Source organism: Balaenoptera acutorostrata, chromosome X (assembly GCF_949987535.1).
Source record: "Balaenoptera acutorostrata chromosome X, mBalAcu1.1, whole genome shotgun sequence".
NCBI classification, from domain to species: Eukaryota; Metazoa; Chordata; class Mammalia; order Artiodactyla; family Balaenopteridae; genus Balaenoptera; species Balaenoptera acutorostrata.
In genome coordinates this window covers 113253682-113277983 of record NC_080085.1, presented here as the reverse complement: position 1 = coordinate 113277983, position 24302 = coordinate 113253682, and the positions used below count along the sequence as shown (strand labels likewise).

Genomic DNA, 24302 nt, shown 5'->3' with positions numbered 1-24302 from the left:
AAAAAAAACCTTCAAAATATGGTGGAGTCTGTTTATAATAATATTTTGCAGATGTCTGGCTTGCTTGCAGCAATACAGAAAAGTATAGAAAGCCAAAGCCCAATAATGGTTGACCGAATGGCCAGTCTTATTATTCAAGAGATTATTGAAAATCATCTTCAACCCTTTTTGTGTGAAGAGGGCTTACCTCATTCAACGACTCCATTGGATGAAATATCAAATATGGTTAAAGAGGTTCTCAGTGAAGTCACAGGGTCACACAGACCCCAGAAGCCATCATCACTAGGTATGGACTTTTATCCTAATGCATTTGTAGAAGAAATTGTTGCCAGACTATTTTCAAAGCTCTTCGATCCAAAATATAACACTGAGTGTGATTTGGATAAAGTGACCCAAAAAATAGTAAACTCAATAAACAACCATTTTAACAAAGCTAAAATCTGCATTCTTCATGAAGACCAAGAGCAGCCATTCTCCACTGTAGATACAGACACTGTGGATGAACTTGTCAATTCAGTTTATGAAAATGTTCTCAAACAGCATGGGCTGGCCCCTGAGGTTGATAATAAAGAACTCAAAGACAGTGATATTTTTGTGGAAAACATTACCAATTTAATCATAGCAGCCATTTCTGATTATCTTTTTCATCCACTGTTTTCTGGGGATTTGTCGGCTTCTTCCTATGCTACTTTAACAGCAGAAAACATTATTCAGAACATCTTTTGTGGCATCACTGAACCTACCCAGCCAAGCCAGCATTTATCTCCATATAACATCTTGCTGCCATACTCATTTTTAGAAGACATAATCAGAGTATTATTATCTAGAATCTTTCCTTCTTCATCTAACATGGTTCTATACAGTGAAACTCCAAAAGATAGATCAGGAATTAATCGCAGTGAAATCTCTTCAAAGTTAATCAGTGATATTAGGATGAAAATTTCCCAACATGAAATTCGATTTTCAAAAGATGAAGATGAAACTGAATCTGTTTATTCAGAGGATGCTGCTCAGCGTCTCGTTGATTCCACATTCAGAAATATCTTGCAAAACTCTGGGTCTCAAGAAGCAGTTGAGCACGATAACACAAGCAGTGACAATGTTCTTATCGATAGAATAGCAGGTTTTATCATTAAAAATGTCTGTCAACAACATCTTCATCCATTTGCGTATGGGAAGTTGTCATTTCCCTCATCATATGCATACTTTGATAGTATGAGAAGAAGGCAATGTTTTTTTGCCAGTGTTTACTCCTCAGCCTTTTTGGAAGATGTGATCTCTGGGGTTTTAAGCAAAATATTCCACAGGGTATTAGGTATTGTGCAAACAAAATCACTAAGAGATTCAGAAAAAGAACTGTTGGAAACAGCTGAAAAACTCATATATTTGATAACGGAAGAATTCTCAAAAGTTCAAGTTAGCATCCTAGAAAATGCTAAGGAACAACTGTGCTTGCCCCTAGTAGATAGAGACATAGTGATAAAAATTATTGACACGGCATATAGCAAAGTTTTACAAGAATGTGAACTGGAACCTAATAAAGACCTTCTCAGTGACACCAAGACACTGGCTGAGAGGGTAACTAAAATTATCCTGGCTGAAGTTCTTGATTTCCGAATTCCTCCATATTTCATAGCAAAGCTGCCTTTTAAATCATATTCAAAACTCAATGCTGATGTTCTGATAAACAGAGTTCATTATGCGATCAGTAAATCAAGACTCCGAAGACAGACTTGTACAATATATACCACCATATTATCATATACACATTTGGAAAAAATAGTCACTCGGGTTTTATCTCAGATATGTCCTTTGAACTGCAGTGCAGAAGACCCATACCTTTCGCAGTCACACTTCAGTGACACAGTTGTGAGACTGATCGATGAAATCATGTCAATAATTTCTAAACATGCAATATGCATTATTAAAGATGGAAGTGAAAAACAAAATGTGATTTCAGAAAAAGATATCCAGGCTATGGTTGATGCCATTTATAATGACATTTCTCATTCAAATCTATACCAGTCTCTTTGAAAAGATAAAAAAGGCATAAGTAATATACCTGTTACAAAAATAGTGAGTTATATAATAAGGGAAATATTTAACCATCATCTTGAGTCATTCTTATCTGGAGATAAAACTCTTCCTTCAGGTACAATGGATCAAACTTATCAACAGAGCGCAATAGATCCTAAACAAAGAGAATTATCTTTCATTGTGAATTCGGCCGTCTTTTTGGAGGAAGTAATTTCTGAGCTTTTATGCAAAATCCTTTATGTATTCTCACATAATGTCCTGGCTGCCGAAAACCCATGTAAAGCAAACGCCAATGTTACTGATATTGTTACAAGATTAGTAAAATCAATTGTGCTGGAGTTCACCACATCACAAATTTTAGTTGCAGATCACTTGGATGAAAATCTGTATTTTTCAGAAGGATATAAAGAAATGGTTAAAAAAACTGTCAACATTATTTATGAAAAAATATTAGATGATTATCGATCTCTGGTTCATGTTTATAGAGCTATACAAAATGATGCTGTCAATTTGGGGAAAAATGTATTATTTACTGTTAGGAGAAATTTATGATTATCAGGTGGAGTCATTAGTTACAGGAGAATTAGCAACTTCTTCCTATTCCTCCCTCCAAGAGGAGAACATCATCAGAAATGTACTTGACACCATCAACGATAGCCATGACTTGCCATCATGCATCACTGTATTGCCTCGTTCCCTTTTAGAAGATACGATTTACAAGCTTCTAGCACATATGTTCCCTTCATCTGAGACTGAAACAGAACCAAATGAGGAAGAGGTGCCACCAGATTATGAGTTTGTGAATAGTGCTTCAAAACTAACTGATGATATCATAACAGAAATTTCTGAACATGAGATTAGACTTGCCAAGGCAGAGGAGCATGTGGAGAGTTGGCAATTAGGGGCAATCGATAACTTCGTTGACTCCATACGTAACAATATTATTTAAAAAATTAAGTTTGAAGATGAAGTACAGAAAGATACATGCAAAAGAGGAGGCTCATTCCTCGGGAGAATAGCTGGTTTCATTATGAAGGTAATTGTGGACCACCATCTGCACCCATATTTATGTGAGGAAGAATCATTTCCCAGTGACTTACCCCAAAATGACCATGTCACTGAACTCTTGAATCCCATGAAAGAAAAAATACAGTCCTTCCCACAGGTTTCTGTATACTCTGCTGCATGTTTGGAAGATGTTGTAATTGACCTTGTTCGCAAATTTTATACTCTACCAAGTATTGCTGAAAATCCTAAGGACGAAGAGATATCAGAAAGAGATATCATGGACCTAGCTATAAAATTTGCAAATGCCCTGATAGGGGAATTTAGGAAAAGTGAAATTAAAGTTCTAGCAAATGCTGAAAAAATGTTTTCATTTCCACCGACAGATAAAGAGACAAGTCGATAAAGTATCTGATTCTGTGTATGATGAGGTCATAGACATATATGGATCTAAAAATGTTCAGAAACATGATAGAAGTAACATTGTTATAGAGATGATTGCTGTTTTGGCCAAGAAGGCAATCTCTGCTTTCCAGATTCAACCACTTTTTTCGGGAAGCTGGTCTTCCACCTTCTTTTCATTTCTAGATGTGGATAGCATCATCCAAAGAGTTCAACACCTACCATATAAAACCTTTACAAAGATAAACAGAAGCTTGAAGAAGAACCCAGTTTCTTCACTAGAACAATTATCTACACTTATTCCTCTAACCTCAGACCTGAAAGACAAAATGGACACTTTGGAAATAGATGGAAGAGCACTTAATGGAAAAGAGAACTTCAAAAAGGAGAAGACACCAATGAAAACAGGCAGCATCCAGAAGCCAGTATGTACCAATATACATAGCATTATGAAGAGCGAAGTAACTACCCTAGCATCAGGGTCAGTTGGAGGTGTGCCAAAGAAAAAGAAAGAGGATGAAAAGAAAAAGGAAAGTTCAACTGGAAAAGATAATGAGAAGGTATCAAAACTCACTTCAACAACAACCAGTGTGAAAAGTAAAGATACTCAGGGGCCAGATTTGGGTACAGCACTTACAAAGAATGAAATCAAGAAGAAAGATCGTTTGGCTAGAAAAGATGAGAAAGGGCAAGGTGATGAGGTATACCAAAATCTTTCACCAGCTATTGATGATACAAAAAAACAACGTTGTCCTGGAACCAGATTTTAAAATAGATGATAAAAAGAAGAGTGACAAGAAAAAAGAAATTTCATTAGGAAAAGGGGATAGACCTTTTGAATTACCATCTCTGAAATTCAAGGTGAGATATAGAGAGATCCAAAAGAAGAGAAGAGATTCTCCAGCTTACGCAGTTAAGGATGACAAACAGATCTTGCATTCTAAACATGCCCAAAATGTCACTGGAATCATTTACAGAAATGTTTTAGAAATATCTTCTTTCCAAGGACCAGTGGATGACTCAAAATCCCCAAATCCTCTAGGTGATAAAGCAGCATATGTAACTCAAGCGGATGGCAAGGATTTTGCACAACCTGCTTCAATGAATTCAGCTAAACAGAATGTTCCTGCAAAAGAGGAAGAGAATGAGAAAAGTAAAGATAAAGAGATTAAAAGTACACCTAGTAAACGGGACAATCCTCAGAACCCACCAGAAAATAAACCCGGGATTTTCCCTGCTAACTTTTTAGAAGATGTTATCTCTGAAATAGTTAACAAATTGATTTTTTCTTCCTCATCGGATACAGATGATGCATGTCAACATGTAAGCAAAGGTGTAAATCAAGCTGAGCTCTATGACACGGCTATGAAACTGATTGATTCCCTGTTAAAGGAGTTTTCAGATGCTCAAATTAAAGTATTAAACCCAAATCAAGGAAGTAGGTTCCTACCATCTGAAGATAACATTTCATCAGTTCATAAAGTACCTCTCAAGCAAAAAGAACTGTCTGTGGAAAAAAGACCTCCCAAGAAAAAGATAATTATGGATAATATACCACCCATGCATAACACGGCACCTGCAACTAAAATACCTTTTTCAGATCAGGCACCTTTTTTTTTTTTTTTTTTTTGAAATTCACGGTCTTTTTATTTATTTATTTATTTATTTTTATGACTGTGTTGGGTCTTCGTTTCTGTGCGAGGGCTTTCTCTAGTTGTGGCAAGTGGGGACCACTCTTCATCGCGGTGCGCAGGCCTCTCACCATCGCGGCCTCTCTTGTTGCGGAGCACAGGCTCCAGACGCGCAGGCTCAGTAACTGTGGCTCACGGGCCCAGTTGCTCCGTGGCATGTGGGATCTTCCCAGACCAGGGCTCGAACCCGTGTCCCCTGCATTGGCAGGCAGATTCTCAACCACTGCGCCACCAGGGAAGCCCCAGATCAGGCACCTTTTATGGCTAAAATACCATCAATCAATAAAATGTTGGTCAATAAGATTGTTCACCCCTCTATATGCAATATTTTGCAGGAATATAGATCTCAAGACTCCATTTGCGAGGACATAGAGTAATGTTGAAAAATTAGCAAGAAGGCTAGCTAATGCAGTAATAGAAGAAATTTTTCAGCATCAGCTAAACTTGCTACTTTATGATGAGACTCCAGATTCAGTATGTTTGCTTCTAGAATCTAAGGAGGTTATGATAAAGGTCCATAAGGTGGCCCAAACAGCTTGCAAAGAATGTTAGACATCATCGCCATATACCATAATGCTGCTTTATGAATTTTTAGAAAGGATAATTTCTTCTCTTCTATCAAAAATTTTCTCAGCAGTAGCCAACGCTAAAACAGAAATATCTGAGGATAATTTGTACACAGAATTGGATTTCCTTCAAATGAAATTAGCAAGTATAGTTATAACAGAGATCTCCAAAGATGAAGATATGATTATACAGTATGTAGAATCTTTACATCCTAATGATGATGAAATTATTCAATTAGTGGTTCAGACTATTTATAATAATCTTTTGCAACAATTTGGATCTCAAGAGAGCATACAGAAGTGTGTCAGCAGTGGTTGCAAAATCCTTTCAGAAGGCATAGTTAATTTAGTTGTACAAGAAGTGACCAGAAATCAGTTACAGAACTATTTTTCTGGAGAACTAACGCCACTTCAGTGTACAGAAGTTGACAGTGTTGTTGAAAATATCCTTAAAGATGTTATCCAAACCACTGAAATTCCCCAGCCTCAGCCATCACAGGCTTACAAACTGCCTTTTAACATAACAGAAGAAATTGCTATAAATTTTTTGTCAAAGCTTCTATTTAAGTTTCCAAAAGCGGATAAGGAACAAAACAATTCTCTAAATGCTGAAATGCAAAAAATAAGCTCAAAAATCTTAAATTCATTCCAAGAATATATCTCTAAAAGTCAGATTACAGTAGTACCACAGGTCAAAGAATCATCCACTGTATCTTTAGCAGACAGTGCGACTATTGAAAAAGTAGTTACTTCTGTTTATAACACTGTTTTAAAGCACTCTGGCTCCCATATTTCAGTGTATAAAGATTTAATGGGTAAGAGCAATGTCCTCTCTGATATAATAGGATTTTTAATGGTGAAGGAAATTTCCAATTCAGAATTTCATCCTCAAGTAGAGGAAGAAACATCAAGTTCAGAGTTAGCTCTGGAAGCTGTCAAAGTTATGGAAAACGTGGTTAAGATTATTGATGATCTTAAGTCAAAGAAAAAACCTTCATCCAAAAAAGAGGCTGTATTAGATGCCAGGTTTTTAGAGGAAACACTTGCCTTGCTCTTGGCTAAACTAGTAAAGTTGCCAAGTGCCTCAAGCAAAGATGTTAAAAACTTATCAAAGCCTGAGTTAAATAAAATTGCATCTCAATTGACAAAATCCGTGACAACTGAAATTTCCAGAAAAAACATTAGTATTGTAGCTGCTAATCCTGAAGAAAAATTTTTAAATCCAGAAACTATAGAAATTATTTCTCAGATGGTCGATTCTGTTTATAATCATGTACTACAACAATCTGGAACACATGAAGAACTTTATCATGACATGAAAGGTACAAACCACATCTTTCCTAAAGAGGTGGCTTCTTTAATAATCAGAAAAGTTTCCAATTATCCATTAGAAACAATTAGCCCAGAAGATTAACATGCTAATCTCTTTGGCGATCTGGATGTTGGTCGAATTGTTGAAAAGGCGCATGAGCATGCTGTCAAAATGGAACCTGAGCTAGAGCAAAAAGGGTTAGATCAAGGTTTAAGGCCCTCCCAGAGTCTGCCATTAACCCCACCAAAGAGCCCAGGTAGGCTCCAGTGTTGGGTTGCCTCAGGCAAAACAACCAACAGGGAGGGAACCCAGCCGCACCCATCAGCAGACAAGCGGACTAAAGTTTTACTGAGCTCTGACCACCACAGCAACAGTCAGCTCTACCCACCACCAGAGCCTCCCATCAAGCCTCTTAGATAGCCTCAACCACCAAAGGGCAGACAGCAGAAGCAAGAAAAACTACAATCCTGCAGCCTGTGGACCAAAAACCACAGTTACAGAAAGACAGACAAGATGAAAAGGCAGAGGGCTATGTACCAGATGAAGGAACAAGAAAAAACCCCAGAAAAACAACTAAATGAAGTGGAGATAGGCAACCTTCCAGAAAAAGAATTCAGAATGATAGTGAAGATGATCCAGGACCTTGGAATAAGAATGGAGGCAAAGATTGAGAAGATGCAAGAAATGATTAACAAAGACCTAGAAGAATTAAAGAACAAACAAACAGAGATGACCAATACAATAACTGAAATGAAAACTACACTAGAAGGAATCAATAGCAGAATAACTGAGGCAGAAGAACCGATAAGTGACCTGGAAGACAGAATGGTGGAATTCACTGCTGCGGAACAGACTAAAGAAAAAAGAATGAAAAGAAATGAAGACAGCCTAAGAGACCTCTGGGACAACATTAAACGCAACAACATTCGCATTATAGGGGTCCCAGGAGGAGAAGAGAGAGAGAAAGGACCAGAGAAAATATTTGAAGAGATTATAGTTGAAAACTTCCATAACATGGGAAAGGAAATAGCCACTCAAGTCCAGGAAGCGCAGCGAGTCCCAGGCAGGATAAACCCAAGGAGAAACACGCTGAGACACATAGTAATCAAAGTGGCAAAAATTAAAGACAAAGAAAAATTATTGAAAGCAGCAAGGGAAAAACGACAAATAACATACAAGGGAACAACCATAAGGTTAACAGCTGATTTCTCAGCAGAAACTCTACAAGCCAGAAAGGAGTGGCATGATATACTTAAAGTGATGAAAGGGAAGAACCTACAACCAAGATTACTCTACCCAGCAAGGATCTCATTTACATTTGATGGAGAAATCAAAAGCTTTACAGACAAGCAAAAGCTAAGAGAATTCAGCACCACCAAACCAGCTCTACAACAAATGCTAAAGGAACTTCTCTAAGTGGGAAACACAAGAGAAGAAAAGGACCTACAAAAACAAACCCAAAACAATTAAGAAAATGGTCACAGGAACATACATATCGATAATTACCTTAAACGTGAATGGATTAAATGCCCCAACCAAAAGACATAGACTGGCTGAATGGATACAAAAACAAGACCCATATATATGCTGTCTATAAGAGACCCACTTTAGACCTAGGGACACATACAGACTGAAAGTGAGGGGATGGAAAAAGATATTCCATGCAAATGGAAACCAAAAGAAAGCTGGAGTAGCAATTCTCATATCAGACAAAATAGACGTTAAAATAAAGAATGTTACAAGAGACAAGGAAGGACACTCTATAATGATCAAGGGATCAATCCAAGAAGAAGATATAACAATTATAAATATATATGCACCCAACATAGGAGCACCTCAATACATAAGGCAACTGCTAACAGCTATAAAAGAGGAAATTGACAGTAACACAATCATAGTGGGGGACTTTAACACCTCACTTACACCAATGGACAGATCATCCAAAATGAAAATAAATAAGGAAACAGAAGCTTTAAATGACACAATAGACCAGATAGTTTTAATTGATATATATAGGACATTCCATCCAAAAACAGCAGATCACACGTTCTTCTCAAGTGCGCACGGAACATTCTCCAGGATAGATCACATCTTGGGTCACAAATCAAGCCTCAGTAAATTTAAGAAAATTGAAATCATATCAAGCATCTTTTCTGACCACAACGCTATGAGATTAGAAATCAATTACAGGTCAAAAAACGTAAAAAAGACAAACACATGGAGGCTTAATACGTTACTAAATAACCAAGAGATCACTGAAGAAATCAAAGAGGAAATCAAAAAATACCTAGAGACAAATGACAATGAAAACACGACGACCCAAAACCTATGGGATGCAGCAAAAGCAGTTCTAAGAGGGAAGTTTATAGCTATACAAGCCTACCTAAAGAAACAAGAAACATCTCAAGTAAACAATCTAACCTTACACCTAAAGAAACTAGAGAAAGAAGAACAAACAAAACCCAAAGTTAGCAGAAGGAAAGAAATCATAAATATCAGAGCAGAAATAAATGAAATAGAAACAAAGAAAACAATAGCAAAGATCAATAAAACTAAAAGTTGGTTCTTTGAGAAGATAAAATTGATAAGCCATTAGCCAGACTCATCAGACTCAGCTAAACATCTACCAGTTATCTATTTCCTGTCAGATAATCCTAGATTTTATTCCCGATTCTCTTATGAGCTGACTAACTTACTTGTTTTCCAAGTCCTAGCTCTTTCATTTATAAGACAAGGGATGAAAGAATATATCCTAGAGAAATACTAACTAAAAGAAAATCAATAAGCACCATCAGCAATAAAGATATTAATGATTTAATGATAAAAGATCAACTCCCTACAAAACATTAGCAATCCAAAACTTTATTCACTTAGCAATGTAGTCCTAAAACATAAAAGAACACAAATTGTCAAAAATAAGTGAAATTAACCAGCCTACCAGCCTAGATTTTGATTGGGAGATTTTAACACATCTGTCTCAGAAACAAGAAGAACCAAAAAAAAAAAAATATATATATATATATATATATATATATATAAATTTGGACATGGACATTTTGGTCAATAAAATTAAGAGGCAGGAAAAAAAAAAAAAAAAAAAAAAAAAAGAAAAAGAGGGAGAGGACTCAAATCAATAAAATCAGAAATGAAAAAGAAGTTACAACAGACACCGCAGAAATACAAAGCATCCTAAGAGACTACTACAAGCAACTTTATGCCAATAAAATGGACAACCTGGAAGAAATGGACAAATTTTTAGAAAGGTATAACCTTCCAAGACTGAACCAGGAAGAAACAGAAAATATGAACAGACCAATCACAAGTAATGAAATTGAAACTGTGATTAAAAATCTTCCAACAAACAAAAGTCCAGGACCAGATGGCTTCACAGGCGAATTCTATCAAACATTTAGAGAAGAGCTAACACCTATCCTTCTCAAACTCTTCCAAAATATTGCAGAGGAAGGAACACTCCCAAACTCATTCTACGAGGCCACCATCACCCTGATACCAAAACCAGACAAAGATGTCACAAAGAAAGAAAACTACAGGCCAATATCACTGATGAACATAGATGCAAAAATCCTCAACAAAATACTAGCAAACAGAATCCAACAGCACATTAAAAGGATCATACACCATGATCAAGTGGGGTTTATCCCAGGAATGCAAGGATTCTTCAATATACGCAAATCAATCAATATGATACACCATATTAACAAATTGAAGGAGAAAAACCATATGATCATCTCAATAGATGCAGAGAAAGCTTTTGACAAAATTCAACACCCATTTATGATAAAAGCCCTGCAGAAAGTAGGCATAGAGGGAACTTTCCTCAACATAATAAAGGCCATATATGACAAACCCACAGCCAACATTGTCCTCAATGGTGAAAAACTGAAACCATTTCCACTAAGATCAGGAGCAAGACAAGGTTGCCCACTCTCACCACTATTATTCAACATAGTTCTGGAAGTCCTAGCCACAGCAATCAGAGAAGGCAAAGAAATAAAAGGAATCCAAATCGGAAAAGAAGAAGTAAAGCTGTCACTATTTGCAGATGACATGATACTATACATAGAGAATCCTAAAGATGCTACCAGAAAACTCCTAGAGCTAATCAATGAATTTGGTAAAGTAGCAGGATACAAAATTAATGCACAGAAATCTCTTGCATTTCTATACACTAATGACGAAAAATCTGAAAGTGAAATTAAGAAAACACTCCCATTTACCATTGCAACAAAAAGAATAAAATATCTAGGAATAAACCTACCTAAGGAGACAAAAGACCTGTATGCAGAAAATTATAAGACACTGATGAAAGAAATTAAAGATGATACAAATAGATGGAGAGATATACCATGTTCCTGGATTGGAAGAATCAGCATTGTGAAAATGTCTCTACTACCCAAAGCAATCTACAGATTCAATGCAATCCCTATCAAACTACCACTGGCATTTTTCACAGAACTAGAACAAAAAATTTCACAATTTGTATGGAAACACAAAAGACCCCGAATAGCCAAAGCAATCTTGAGAACGAAAAATGGAGCTGGAGGAATCAGGCTCCCTGACTTCAGACTATATTACAAAGCTTCAGTAATCAAGACAGTTTGGTATTGGCACAAAAACAGAAATATAGATCAATGGAACAGGATAGAAAGCCCAGAGATAAACCCACACACATATGGTCAACTTATCTTTGATAAAGGAGGCAAGCATATACAGTGGAGAAAAGACAGCCTCTTCAATAAGTGGTGCTGGGAAAATTGGACAGGAACATGTAAAAGTATGAAATTAGAACACTCCCTGACACCATGCACAAAAATAAACTCAAAATGGATTAAAGACCTAAGTGTAAGGGCAGACACTATCAAACTCTTAGAGGAAAACATAGGCAGAACACTCTATGACATACATCACAGCAAGATTCTTTTTGACCCAGCTCCCAGAGAAATGGAAATAAGTACACAAATAAACAAATGGGACCTAATGAAACTGAAAAGCTTTTGCACAGCAAAGGAAACCATAAACAAGACCAAAAGACAACCCTCAGAATGGGAGAAAATATTTGCAAATGAAGCAACTGACAAAGGATTAATCTCCAAGATTTACAAGCAGCTCATGCAGCTCAATAACAAAAAAACAAACAACCCAATCCAAAAATGGGCAGAAGATCTAAATAGACATTTCTCCAAAGAAGATATACAGATGGCCTACAGACACATGAAAGAATGCTCAACATCATTAATCATTAGAGAAATGCAAATCAAAACTACAATGAGATATCATCTCACACCGGTCAGAATGGCCATCATCAAAAAATCTAGAAACAATAAATGCTGGAGAGGGTGTGGAGGAAAGGGAACACTCTTGCACTGTTGGTGGGAATGTAAATTGATACAGCCACTATGGAGAACAGTATGGAGGTTCCTTAAAAAACTACAAATAGAACTACCATACGACCCAGCAATCCCACTACTGGGCATATACCCTGAGAAAACCATAGGTCAAAAAGAGTCATGTACCAAAATGTTCATTGCAGCTCTACTTACAATAGCCAGGACATGGAAGCAACCTAAATGTCCATCGACAGATGAATGGATAAAGAAGATGTGGCACATATATACAATGGAATATTACTCAGCCATAAAAAGAAATGAAATGGAGGTATTTGTAATGAGGTGGATGGAGTTAGAGTCTGTCATACAGAGTGAAGTAAGTCAGAAAGAGAAAAACAAATACAGTATGCTAACACATATATATGGAATCTAAGGGAAAAAAAAAAAAAGGCCATGAAGAACCTAGTGGCAAGACGGGAATAAAGACACAGACCTACTAGAGAATGGACTTGAGGATATGGGGAGGGGGTGGGGTGAGATGTGACAGGGTAAGAGAGTGTCATGGACATATATACACTACCAAATGTAAAATAGATAGCTAGTGGGAAGCAGCCGCATAGCACAGGGAGATCAGCTCGGTGCTTTGTGACCACCTAGAGGGGTGGGATGGGGAGGGTGGGAGGGAGGGAGATGCAAGAGGGAAGAGAAATGGGAACATATTGTATATGTATAACAGATTCACTTTGTTATAAAGCAGATGCTAACACACTATTGTAAGGCAATTATACTTCAATAAAGATGTTTGAAAAAAAAAAAAGCCAATTCCCAAAGATTATATAATGTATACTTCCATTATATAACATTCTTGAAAATATAAAATTATAGAAATGGAGAACATATTAGTGGTAGCCAGAGGGAAGTGGGTGCTTTCATAAAAGGGCAAAATGAGGGATCGTTGAGGAAATGTTCTTTATCTTGACAATATCAAAGTCAATGTCATATTTGTGAAGTATTATAGTTTTGCAAGATGTCATTATTGGGGAAACTGGGTAAAGGGTACAAAGAATCTTTCTGTATTATTTCTTATAATTCCATGTGAATTCATAATTACCTCAAAATAAAAAGTCTAATTACAAAGAAAAAAAAAACCATATGATCATCTCAATAGATGCAGAAAAAGCTTTTGACAAAATTCAACACCCATTTATGATAAAAACTCTCCAGAAAGTGGGCGTAGAGGGAACCTACCTCAACATAATAAAGGCCATATATGACAAACCCACAGCAAACATCATTCTCAATGGGGAAAAACTGAAAGCATTTCCTCTAAGATCAGGAACGAGACAAGGATGTCCACTCTCACCACTATTATTCAACATAGTTCTGGAAGTCCTAGCCACGGAAATCAGAGAAGACAAAGAAATAAAAGGAATACAAATTGGAAAAGAAGTAAAACTGTCACTGTTTGCGGATGACATGATACTATACATAGAGAATCCTAAAACTGCCACCAGAAAACTGCTAGAGCTAATTAATGAATATGGTAAAGTTGCAGGATACAAAATTAATGCACAGAAATCTCTTGCATTCCTATACACTAATGATGAAAAATCTGAAAGAGAAATTATGGAAACACTCCCATTTACCATTGCAACAAAAAGAATAAAATACCTAGGAATAAACCTACCTAGGGAGACAAAAGACCTGTATGCAGAAAACTATAAGACACTGATGAAAGAAATTAAAGATGATACCAACAGATGGAGAGATATACCATGTTCTTGGATTGGAAGAATCAACATTGTGAAAATGAGTATACTACCCAAAGCAATCTACAGATTCAATGCAATCCCTATCAAATTACCAATGGCATTTTTTACGGAGCTAGAACAAATCATCTTAAAATTTGTATGGAGTCACAAAAGACCCCGAATAGCCAAAGCAGTCTTGAGGCAAAAAAATGGAGCTGGAGGAATCAGACTCCCTGACTTCAGACTATACTACAAAGCTACAGTAATCAAGACAATATGGTACTGGCACAAAAACAGAAACATAGATCAATGGAACAAAATAGAAAGCCCAGAGATTAACCCACGCACCTATGGTCAACTAATCTATGACAAAGGAGGCAAAGATATACAGTGGAGAAAAGACAGTCTCTTCAATAAGTGGTGCTGGGAAAACTGGACAGCCACATGTAAAAGAATGAAATTAGAATACTCCCTAACACCATACACAAAAATAAACTCAAAATGGATTAGAGACCTAAATGTAAGACTGGACACTATAAAACTCTTAGAGGAAAACATAGGAAGAACACTCTTTGACATAAATCACAGCAAGATCTTTTTTGATCCACCTCCTAGAGTAATGGAAATAAAAACAAAAATAAACAAGTGGGACCTAATGAAACTTCAAAGCTTTTGCACAGCAAAGGAAACCATAAACAAGACGAAAAGACAACCCTCAGAATGGGAGAAAATATTTGCAAACGAATCAACGGACAAAGGATTAATCTCCAAAATATATAAACAGCTCATTCAGCTCAATATTAAAGAAACAAACAACCCAATCCAAAAATGGGCAGAAGACCTAAATAGACATTTCTCCAAAGAAGACATACAGACGGCCACGAAGCACATGAAAAGATGCTCAACATCACTAATTATTAGAGAAATGTAAATCAAAACTACAATGAGGTATCACCTCACACCATTTAGAATGGGCATCATCAGAAAATCTACAAACAACAAATGCTGGAGAGGGTGTGGAGAAAAGGGAACCCTCTTGCACTGTTGGTGGGAAAGTAAATTGATACAGCCACTATGGAGCACAATATGGAGGTTCCTTAAAAAACTAAAAATAGAATTACCATATGACCCAGCAATCCCACTACTGGGCATATACCCAGAGAAAACCGTAATTCAAAAAGACACACGGGGCTTCCCTGGTGGCGCAGTGGTTAAGAATCTGCCTGCCAATGCAAGGGACACGGGTTCGAGCCCTGGTCTGGGAGGATCCCACATGCCGCGGAGCGGCTAGTCCCGTGTGCCACAACTACTGAGCCTGCGCGTCTGGAGCCTGTGCTCCGCAACAGGAGAGGCCGCGATAGTGAGAGGCCCGCGCACCGCGATGAAGTGTGGTGCCCGCTCGCCGCAACTAGAGAAAGCCCTCGCACAGAAACAAAGACCCAACACAGCGAAAAATAAATTAATTAATTAATTAATTAAAAATTCATCATGCTTCAAGAGCTTTCAATTTAAAAAAAAAAAAAAAAAGACACATGCACCCGAATGTTCATTGCAGCACTATTTACAATAGCCAGGTCATGGAAGCAACCTAAATGCCCATCAACAGACGAATGGATAAAGAAGTTGTGGTACATATATACAATGGAATATTACTCAGCCATAAAAAGGAACGAAATTGAGTCATTTGTTGAGAAGTGGATGGATCTAGAGACTGTCATACAGAGTGAAGTAAGTCAGAAAGAGAAAAACAAATATCGTATATTAACGCATGTATGTGGAACCTAGAAAAATGGTACAGATGAGCCGCTTTGCAGGGCAGAAGTTGAGACACAGATGTAGAGAATGGACATATGGACACCATGGGGGGAAAACTGCGGTGGGGTGGGGATGGTGGTGTGCTGAATTGGGAGATTGGGATTGACATGTATACACTGATGTGTATAAAATTGATGCCTAATAAAAACCTGCAGTATAAAAAAACAAACAAACAAAACAACTAATACTAAACTTTCATTGGGTTATTTGTATGAAAATATGTTAATATAAATGTTTCAGACATTACATGAAATTTCTAAAAATCTTATATTTGTATTTGTATGGAAATATGTATGGAAATATGTTAATATAAATGTTTCAGACATTACATGAAATTTCTAAAAATCTTATATGTTCTGGTATAATGTAATAAATAATAATCCTAGTTATTACTTTAAAATGTATATCTCAGAAATAACTAGAGGAGAGAAGATGGCAGAAGAGTAAGACACGGAGATCACCTTCCTTCCCACAGATACAGTAGAAATACATCTACACGTGGAACTGCTCCTACAGAACACCCACTGAACGCTGGCAGAAAACGTCAGACCTCCCAAAAGGCAAGAAACTCCCCCCGTACTTGGGTAGGGCAAAAGAAAAAAGAAATAACAGAGACAAAAGAATAGGGACGGCACCTGCACCAGTGGGAGGGAGCTGTGAAGGAGGAAAGATTTCCACGCACTAGGAAGCCCCTTCATGGGCAGAGAGGGGAAGCTTCGGAGCCACGGAGGAGAGCACAGCCACAGGGGTGCGGAGGGCAAAGCGGAGAGATTCCCGCACGGAGGATCAGTGCCGACCAGCACTCACCAGCCCCAGAGGCTTGTCTGCTCACCCGCTGGGGCGGGCGGGGCTGGGAGCTGAGGCTCCGGCTTCGGTTGGATCGCAGGGAGAGGACTGGGGTTGGCGGCGTGAACACAGCCTGAAGGGGTTAGTGCACCACAGCTAGCCGGGAGGGAGTCCGGGAAAAAGTCTGCAGCTGCCGAAGAGGCAAGAGACTTTTTCTTCCCTCTTTGTTTCCTGGTGCGCGAGGAGAGGGGATTCAGAGCGCCGCCTAAACGAACTCCAGAGACTGACGCGAGCCGCGGCTATCAGCGCAGACCCCAGAGACGGGCGTGAGACGCTGGGGCTGCTGCTGCCGCCTCCGCCTCCAAAAATCCTGTGTGTGAACACAGGTCACTCTCCACACCGCCCCTCCCGGGAGCCTGTGCAGCCCGCCACTGCCAGGGTCCCGTGACCCAGGGACAACTTCCCCAGGAGAACGCACTGTGCACCTCAGGCTGGTGCAATGTCACGCCAGCCTTTGACGCCGCAGGCTCGCCCCGCCTCCTCTGTACCCCTCCCTCCCCACGGCCTGGGTGAGCCAGAGCCCCCGAAGCAGCTGCTCCTTTAACCCCGTCCTGTCTGGGCGGGGAACAGACGCCCTCAGGCGACCAACATGCAGAGGCGGGTCCAAATCCAAAGCTGAACCCCGGGAGCTGTGCGAACAGAGAAGAGAAGGGGAAATCTCTCCCAGCAGCCTCAGAAGCAGCGAATTAAAACTCCACAAACAACTTGATGTGATGCATCTGTTGAATACCTGAAGAGACAACGAATCATCCCAAATTCAGGAGGTGGACTTTGGGAGCAGGATATATTAATTTTTCCCCTTTTCCTTTTTTTGTGAGTGTATATGTATATGCTTCTGGGTGAGATTTTGTCTGTATAGCTTTGCTTTATAATAGCTTTATTTTACTTCACTATATTATAGCCTCTTTCTTTCTTTCTTTCTTTCTATTTTTTCTCCCTTTTACTCTGAGCCGTGTGGACGAAAGGCTCTTGGTGCTCCAGCCAGGCATCAGAGCCGTACCTCTGAGGTGGGAGAGCCAACTTCAGGACACTGGTCCACAGGAGACCTCCCAGCTCCACGTAATACCAAACGGCAAAAATCTCTCAGAGATCTCCATCTCAACATCAAGACCCAGCATCACTCAATGACCAGCAAGCTACAGTGCTGAACACCCTATGCCAAACAACTAGCAAGACAGGAACACAGCCCCATCCATTAGCAGAGAGGCTGCCTAAAATCATAATAAGGCCACAGACACCCCAAAATACACCACCAGACGTGGACGTGCCCACCAGAAAGACAAGATCCAGCCTCATCCACCAGAACTCAGGCACTAGTTCCCTCCACCAGGAAGCCTACACAACCCACTGAACCAACCTTACCCACTGGGGACAGATACCAAAAACAACGGGAACTACGAACCTGCAGCCTGTGAAAAGGAGACCCCAAACACAGTAAGATAAGCAAAATGAGACGACAGAAAAACACACAGCAGATGAAGGAGCAGGGTCAAAACACACCAGACTTAACAAATGAAGAGGAAATAGGTAGTCTACCTGAAAAAGAATTCAGAATAATGATAGTAAGGATGATCCAAAATCTGGGAAATAGAATAGACAAAATGCAAGAAACATTTAACAAGGACGTAGAAGAACTAAAGAGGAACCAAGCAACGATGAAAAACACAATAAATGAAATTAAAAATACTCTAGATGGGATCAATAGCAGAATAACTGAGGCAGAAGAAACGATAAGTGACCTGGAAGATAAAATGGTGGAAATAACTACTGCAGAGCAGGATAAAGAAAAAAGAATGAAAAGAACTGAGGACAGTCTCAGAGACCTCTGGGACAACATTAAACGCACCAACATTTGAATTATAGGGGTCCCAGAAGAAGAAGAGAAAAAGAAAGGGAGTGAGAAAATATTTGAAGAGATTATAGTTGAAAACTTCCCTAATATGGGAAAGGAAATAGTTAATCAAGTCCTGGAAGCACAGAGAGTCCCATACAGGATAAACCCAAGGAGAAACACGCCAAGACACATATTAATCAAACTGTCAAAAATTAAATATAAGGAAAACATATTAAAAGCAGCAAGGGAAAAACAACAAATAACACACAAGGGAATCCCCATAAGGTTAACATCTGATCTTTCAGCAGAAACTCTGCAAGCCAGAAGGGAGTGGCAGGATATACTTAAAGTGATGAAGGAGAAAAACCTACAACCAAGATTACTCTACCCAGCAAGGATCTCATTCAGATGTGATGGAGAAATTAAAACCTTTACAGACAAGCAAAAGCTGAGAGAGTTCAGCACCACCAAACCAGCTTTACAACAAATGCTAAAGGAACTTCTCTAGGCAAGAAACACAAGAGAAGGAAAACACCTACAATAACAAACCCAAAACATTTAAGAAAATGGGAATAGGAACATACATATCGATAATTACCTTGAATGTAAATGGATTAAATGCTCCCACCAAAAGACACAGGCTGGCTGAATGGATACAAAAACAAGACCCATATATATGCTGTCTACAAGAGACCCACTTCAGACCTAGAGACACATACAGACTGAAAGTGAGGGGATGGAAAAAGATATTCCATGCAAATGGAAATCAAAACAAAGCTGGAGTAGCAATTCTCATATCAGACAAAATAGACTTTAAAATAAAGACTATTACAAGAGACAAAGAAGGACACTATATAATGATCAAGGGATCGATCCAAGAGGAAGGTATAACAATTGTAAATATTTATGCACCCAACATAGGAGCACCTCAATACATAAGGCAAATACTAACAGCCATAAAAGGGGAAATCGACAGCAACACAATCATAGTAGGGGACTTTAACACCCCACTTTCACCAATGGACAGATCATCCAAAATGAAAATAAATAAGGAAACACAAGCTTTAAATGATACATTAAACAAGATGGACTTAATTTGATATTTATAGGACATTCCACCCAAAAACAACAGAATACACATTTTTCTCAAGTGCTCATGGAACATTCTCCTGGATAGATCATATCTTGGGTCACAAATCAAGCCTTGGTAAATTTAAGAAAATTGAAATCGTATCAAGTATCTTTTCCGACCACAACGCTATGAGACTAGATATCACTTACAGGAAAAGATCTGTAAAAAATACAAACACATGGAGGCTACACAATACACTACTTAGTAATGAAGTGATCACTGAAGAAATCAAAGGGGAAATCAAAAAATACCTAGAAACAAATGACAATGGAGACACGACGACCCAAAACCTATGGGACGCAGCAAAAGCAGTGCTAAGAGGGAAGTTTATAGCAATACAAGCCTACCTCAAGAAACAGGAAACATCTCGAATAAACAACCTAACCTTGCACCTAAAGCAATTAGAAAAAGAAGAAAAAAAAACCCCAAAGCCAGCAGAAGGAAAGAAATCATAAAGATTAGGTCAGAAATAAATGAAAAAGAAATGAAGGAAACAATAGCAAAAATCAATGAAACTAAAAGCTGGTTCTTTGAGAAGATAAACAAAATTGATAAACCATTAGCCAGACTCATCAAGAGAAAAAGGGAGAAGACTCAAATCAATAGAATTAGAAATGAAAAAGGAGAAGTAACCACTGACACTGCAGAAATACAAAAGATCATGAGAGATTACTACAAGCAACTCTATGCCAATAAAATGGACAACCTGGAAGAAATGGACAGATTCTTAGAAATGCACAAACTGCCGAGACTGAACCAGGAAGAAACAGAAAATATGAACAGACCAATCACAAGCACTGAAATTGAAACTGTGATTAAAAACCTTCCAACAAACAAAAGCCCAGGACCAGATGGCTTCACAGGCGAATTCTATCAAACATTTAGAGAAGAGCTAACACCTATCCTTCTCAAACTCTTCCAAAATATTGCAGAGGGAGGAACACTCCCAAACTCATTCTACGAGGCCACCATCACCCTGATACCAAAACCAGACAAAGATGTGACAAAGAAAGAAAACTACAGGCCAATATCACTGATGAACATAGATGCAAAAATCCTCAACAAAATACTAGCAAACAGAATCCAACAGCACATTAAAAGGATCATACACCATGATCAAGTGGGGTTTATCCCAGGAATGCAAGGATTCTTCAACATATGCAAATCAATCAATGTGATACACCATATTAACAAATTGAAGGAGAAAAACCATATGATCATCTCAATAGATGCAGAGAAAGCTTTTGACAAAATTCAACACCCATTTATGATAAAAGCCCTGCAGAAAGTAGGCATAGAGGGAACTTTCCTCAACATAATAAAGGCCATATATGACAAACCCACAGCCAACATTGTCCTCAATGGTGAAAAACTGAAACCATTTCCACTAAGATCAGGAACAAGACAAGGTTGCCCACTCTCACCACTATTATTCAACATAGTTTTGGAAGTGTTAGCCACAGCAATCAGAGAAGACAAAGAAATAAAAGGAATCCAAATCGGAAAAGAAGAAGAAAAGCTGTCACTATTTGCAGATGACATGATACTATACATACAGAATCCTAAAGATGCTACCAGAAAACTCCTAGAGCTAATCAATGAATTTGGAAAAGTAGCAGGATACAAAATTAATGCACAGAAATCTCTTGCATTTCTATACACTAATGACGAAAAATCTGAAAGTGAAATTAAGAAAACACTCCCGTTTACCATTGCAACAAAAAGAATAAAACATCTAGGAATAAACCTACCTAAGGAGACAAAAGACCTGTATGCAGAAAATTATAAGACACTGATGAAAGAAATTAAAGATGATACAAATAGATGGAGAGATATACCATGTTCCTGGATTGGAAGAATCAACATTGTGAAAATGACTCTACTACCCAAAGCAATCTACAGATTCAACGCAATCCCTATCAAACTACCACTGGCATTTTTCACAGAACTAGAACAAAAAATTTCACAATTTGTATGGAAACACAAAAGACTCCGAATAGCCAAAGCAATCTTGAGAACGAAAAATGGAGCGGGGGGAATCAGGCTCCCTGACTTCAGACTATATTACAAAGCTTCAGTAATCAAGACAGTTTGGTACTGGCACAAAAACAGAAATATAGATCAATGGAACAGGATAGAAAGCCCAGAGATAAACCCACACACATATGGTCACCTTATCTTTGATAAAGGAGGCAAGCATATACAGTGGAGAAAAGACAGCCTCTTCAATAAGTGGTGCTGGGACAATTGGACAGGTACATGTAAAAGTATGAAATTAGAACACTCCCTGACACCATGCACAAAAATAAACTCAAAATGGATTAAAGACCTAAGTGTAAGGGCAGACACTATCAAACTCTTAGAGGAAAACATAGGCAGAACACTCTATGACATACATCACAGCAAGATTCTGTTTGACCCAACTCCCAGAGAAATGGAAATAAGAACACAAATAAACAAATGGGACCTAATGAAACTTAAAAGCTTTTGCACAGCAAAGGAAACCATAAACAAGACCAAAAGACAACCATCAGAATGGGAGAAAATATTTGCAAATGAAGCAACTGACAAAGGATTAATCTACAAGATTTACAAGCAGCTCATGCAGCTCAATAACAAAAAAACGAACAACCCAATCCAAAAATGGGCAGAAGACCTAAATAGATATTTCTCCAAAGAAGATATACAGATGGCCTACAGACACATGAAAGAATGCTCAACATCATTAATCATTAGAGAAATGCAAATCAAAACTACAATGAGATATCATCTCACACCGGTCAGAATGGCCATCATCAAAAAATCTAGAAACAATAAATGCTGGAGAGGGTGTGGAGGAAAGGGGACACTCTTGCACTGTTGGTGGGAATGTAAATTGATACAGCCACTATGGAGAACAGTATGGAGGTTCCTTAAAAAACTACAAATAGAACTACCATACGACCCAGCAATCCCACTACTGGGCATATACCCTGAGAAAACCATAATTCAAAAAGAGTCACGTACCACAATGTTCTTTGCAGCTCTATTTACAATAGCCAGGACATGGAAGCAACCTAAGTGTCCATCGACAGATGAATGGATAAAGAAGATGTGGCACATACATACAATGGAATATTACTCAGCCATAAAAAGAAGGGAAATGGAGGTATTTGTAATGAGGTGGATGGAGTTAGAGTCTGTCATACAGAGTGAAGTAAGTCAGAAAGAGAAAAACAAATACAGTATGCTAACACATATATACGGAATCTAAGGAAAAAAAAAAGGCCATGAAGAACCTAGTGGCAAGACGGGAATAAAGACACAGACCTACTAGAGAATGGACTTGAAGATATGGGGAGGGAGTGGGGTGAGATGTGACAGGTTAAGAGAGTGTCATGGACATATATACACTACCAAATGTAAAATAGATAGCTAGGGGGAAGCAGCCGCATAGCACAGGGAGATCAGCTCGGTGCTTTGTGACCACCTAGAGGGGTGGGATGGGGAGGGTGGGAGGGAGGGAGATGCAAGAGGGAAGAGAAATGGGAACATATTGTATATGTATAACTGATTCACTTTGTTATAAAGCAGAAGCTAACACACCATTGTAAGGCAATTATACTTCAATAAAGATGTTTAAAAAAAAAAAGAAATAATTTTCTTGTCAACTGCATTATTATGAACTTTCATCAAATCTTTAACTGTGGTCATTTTTATGTCTTTTGTCATTTACAGACAGTTCTGGGTGTACTCTGATGCTTTTGCAAATATGTTCCTATAAAAGGGTTTCATCTTCAAGAAATTCATGGAAAAGACTCTGACAAGTACAGGTTTCTGGTAACTGACTGTACTGCTGAACTGAATGAATAAGCATTTTCAGAACTCTAATCAAAAACTGATGAACTCATAAAAGTGCTAACAAAAGATCAAGATGAAAAAAAAAATTAATTACATGGGACTGAGTGAACTGATGAGGATGAGTATAATTTTTGTGACTTTCTATCTGAATTAAAAAAAAAATCCCACAAGGTCTCAGAGGCAAAGAATATACAAATCAATTTTCACTGCAAAGTAAAGGAGCTGTTACAGTGGAGGATTACTGGACTGAATGTCAATATTATGACATAGTATGAGTGGGTTTCATGTTTGGTAATTGCAATCATTGTTGCTTTTGTTGTGGTCATCCATGTACAATGCTTGGTGTCAGTCTATTTATCTCTTGTAAAAATAAAATACAGTGCGTGTGTGTGAAAAAAACAAAACTTACAAAAGGTACAGTGCAAAGTAAGGCTCTTTCCCTCTCCTCTCCCAGCTGCTACCTGGTTCTCCTCTCCAGAAGCAATTTCTATTACCAATGGACCGAGTACCCTCCTCAAGATAGTCTATGGATAACAAGTGTATTATCGGATGACTTTAGAAAGAAGTCTAATTGAACATCCTCCCTCAAAAAGGCAGAAAACAGAGAGAGGAAGAGAGAGAGGGAGGTGAGAATGGAAGGAGAGAGAGAATGCGCACATGCTATCTGACAGCTACTATGCCCTGATGTCACTGCTTGGGTCTGTTTCAATGGCTGCATTTGTA

At 38.3% G+C, this 24302-nt stretch overlaps 1 protein-coding gene across 1 annotated transcript in view; it reads left to right on the top strand.

Annotated features, from left to right (window-relative positions):
• LOC103016061 (fibrous sheath-interacting protein 2-like) overlaps window positions 1–24113 on the top strand; it is an 88003-nt gene extending 63890 nt beyond the window's left edge. The window contains 7 exon segments of the mRNA XM_057537693.1: window positions 1–2552; window positions 2554–3439; window positions 3441–4192; window positions 4194–5022; window positions 5387–5505; window positions 5507–7389; window positions 24034–24113. Coding sequence (XP_057393676.1) covers window positions 1–2552; window positions 2554–3439; window positions 3441–4192; window positions 4194–5022; window positions 5387–5505; window positions 5507–7389; window positions 24034–24113 — 7101 coding nt within the window.
• Window positions 24114–24302: the final 189 nt, after the last annotated feature.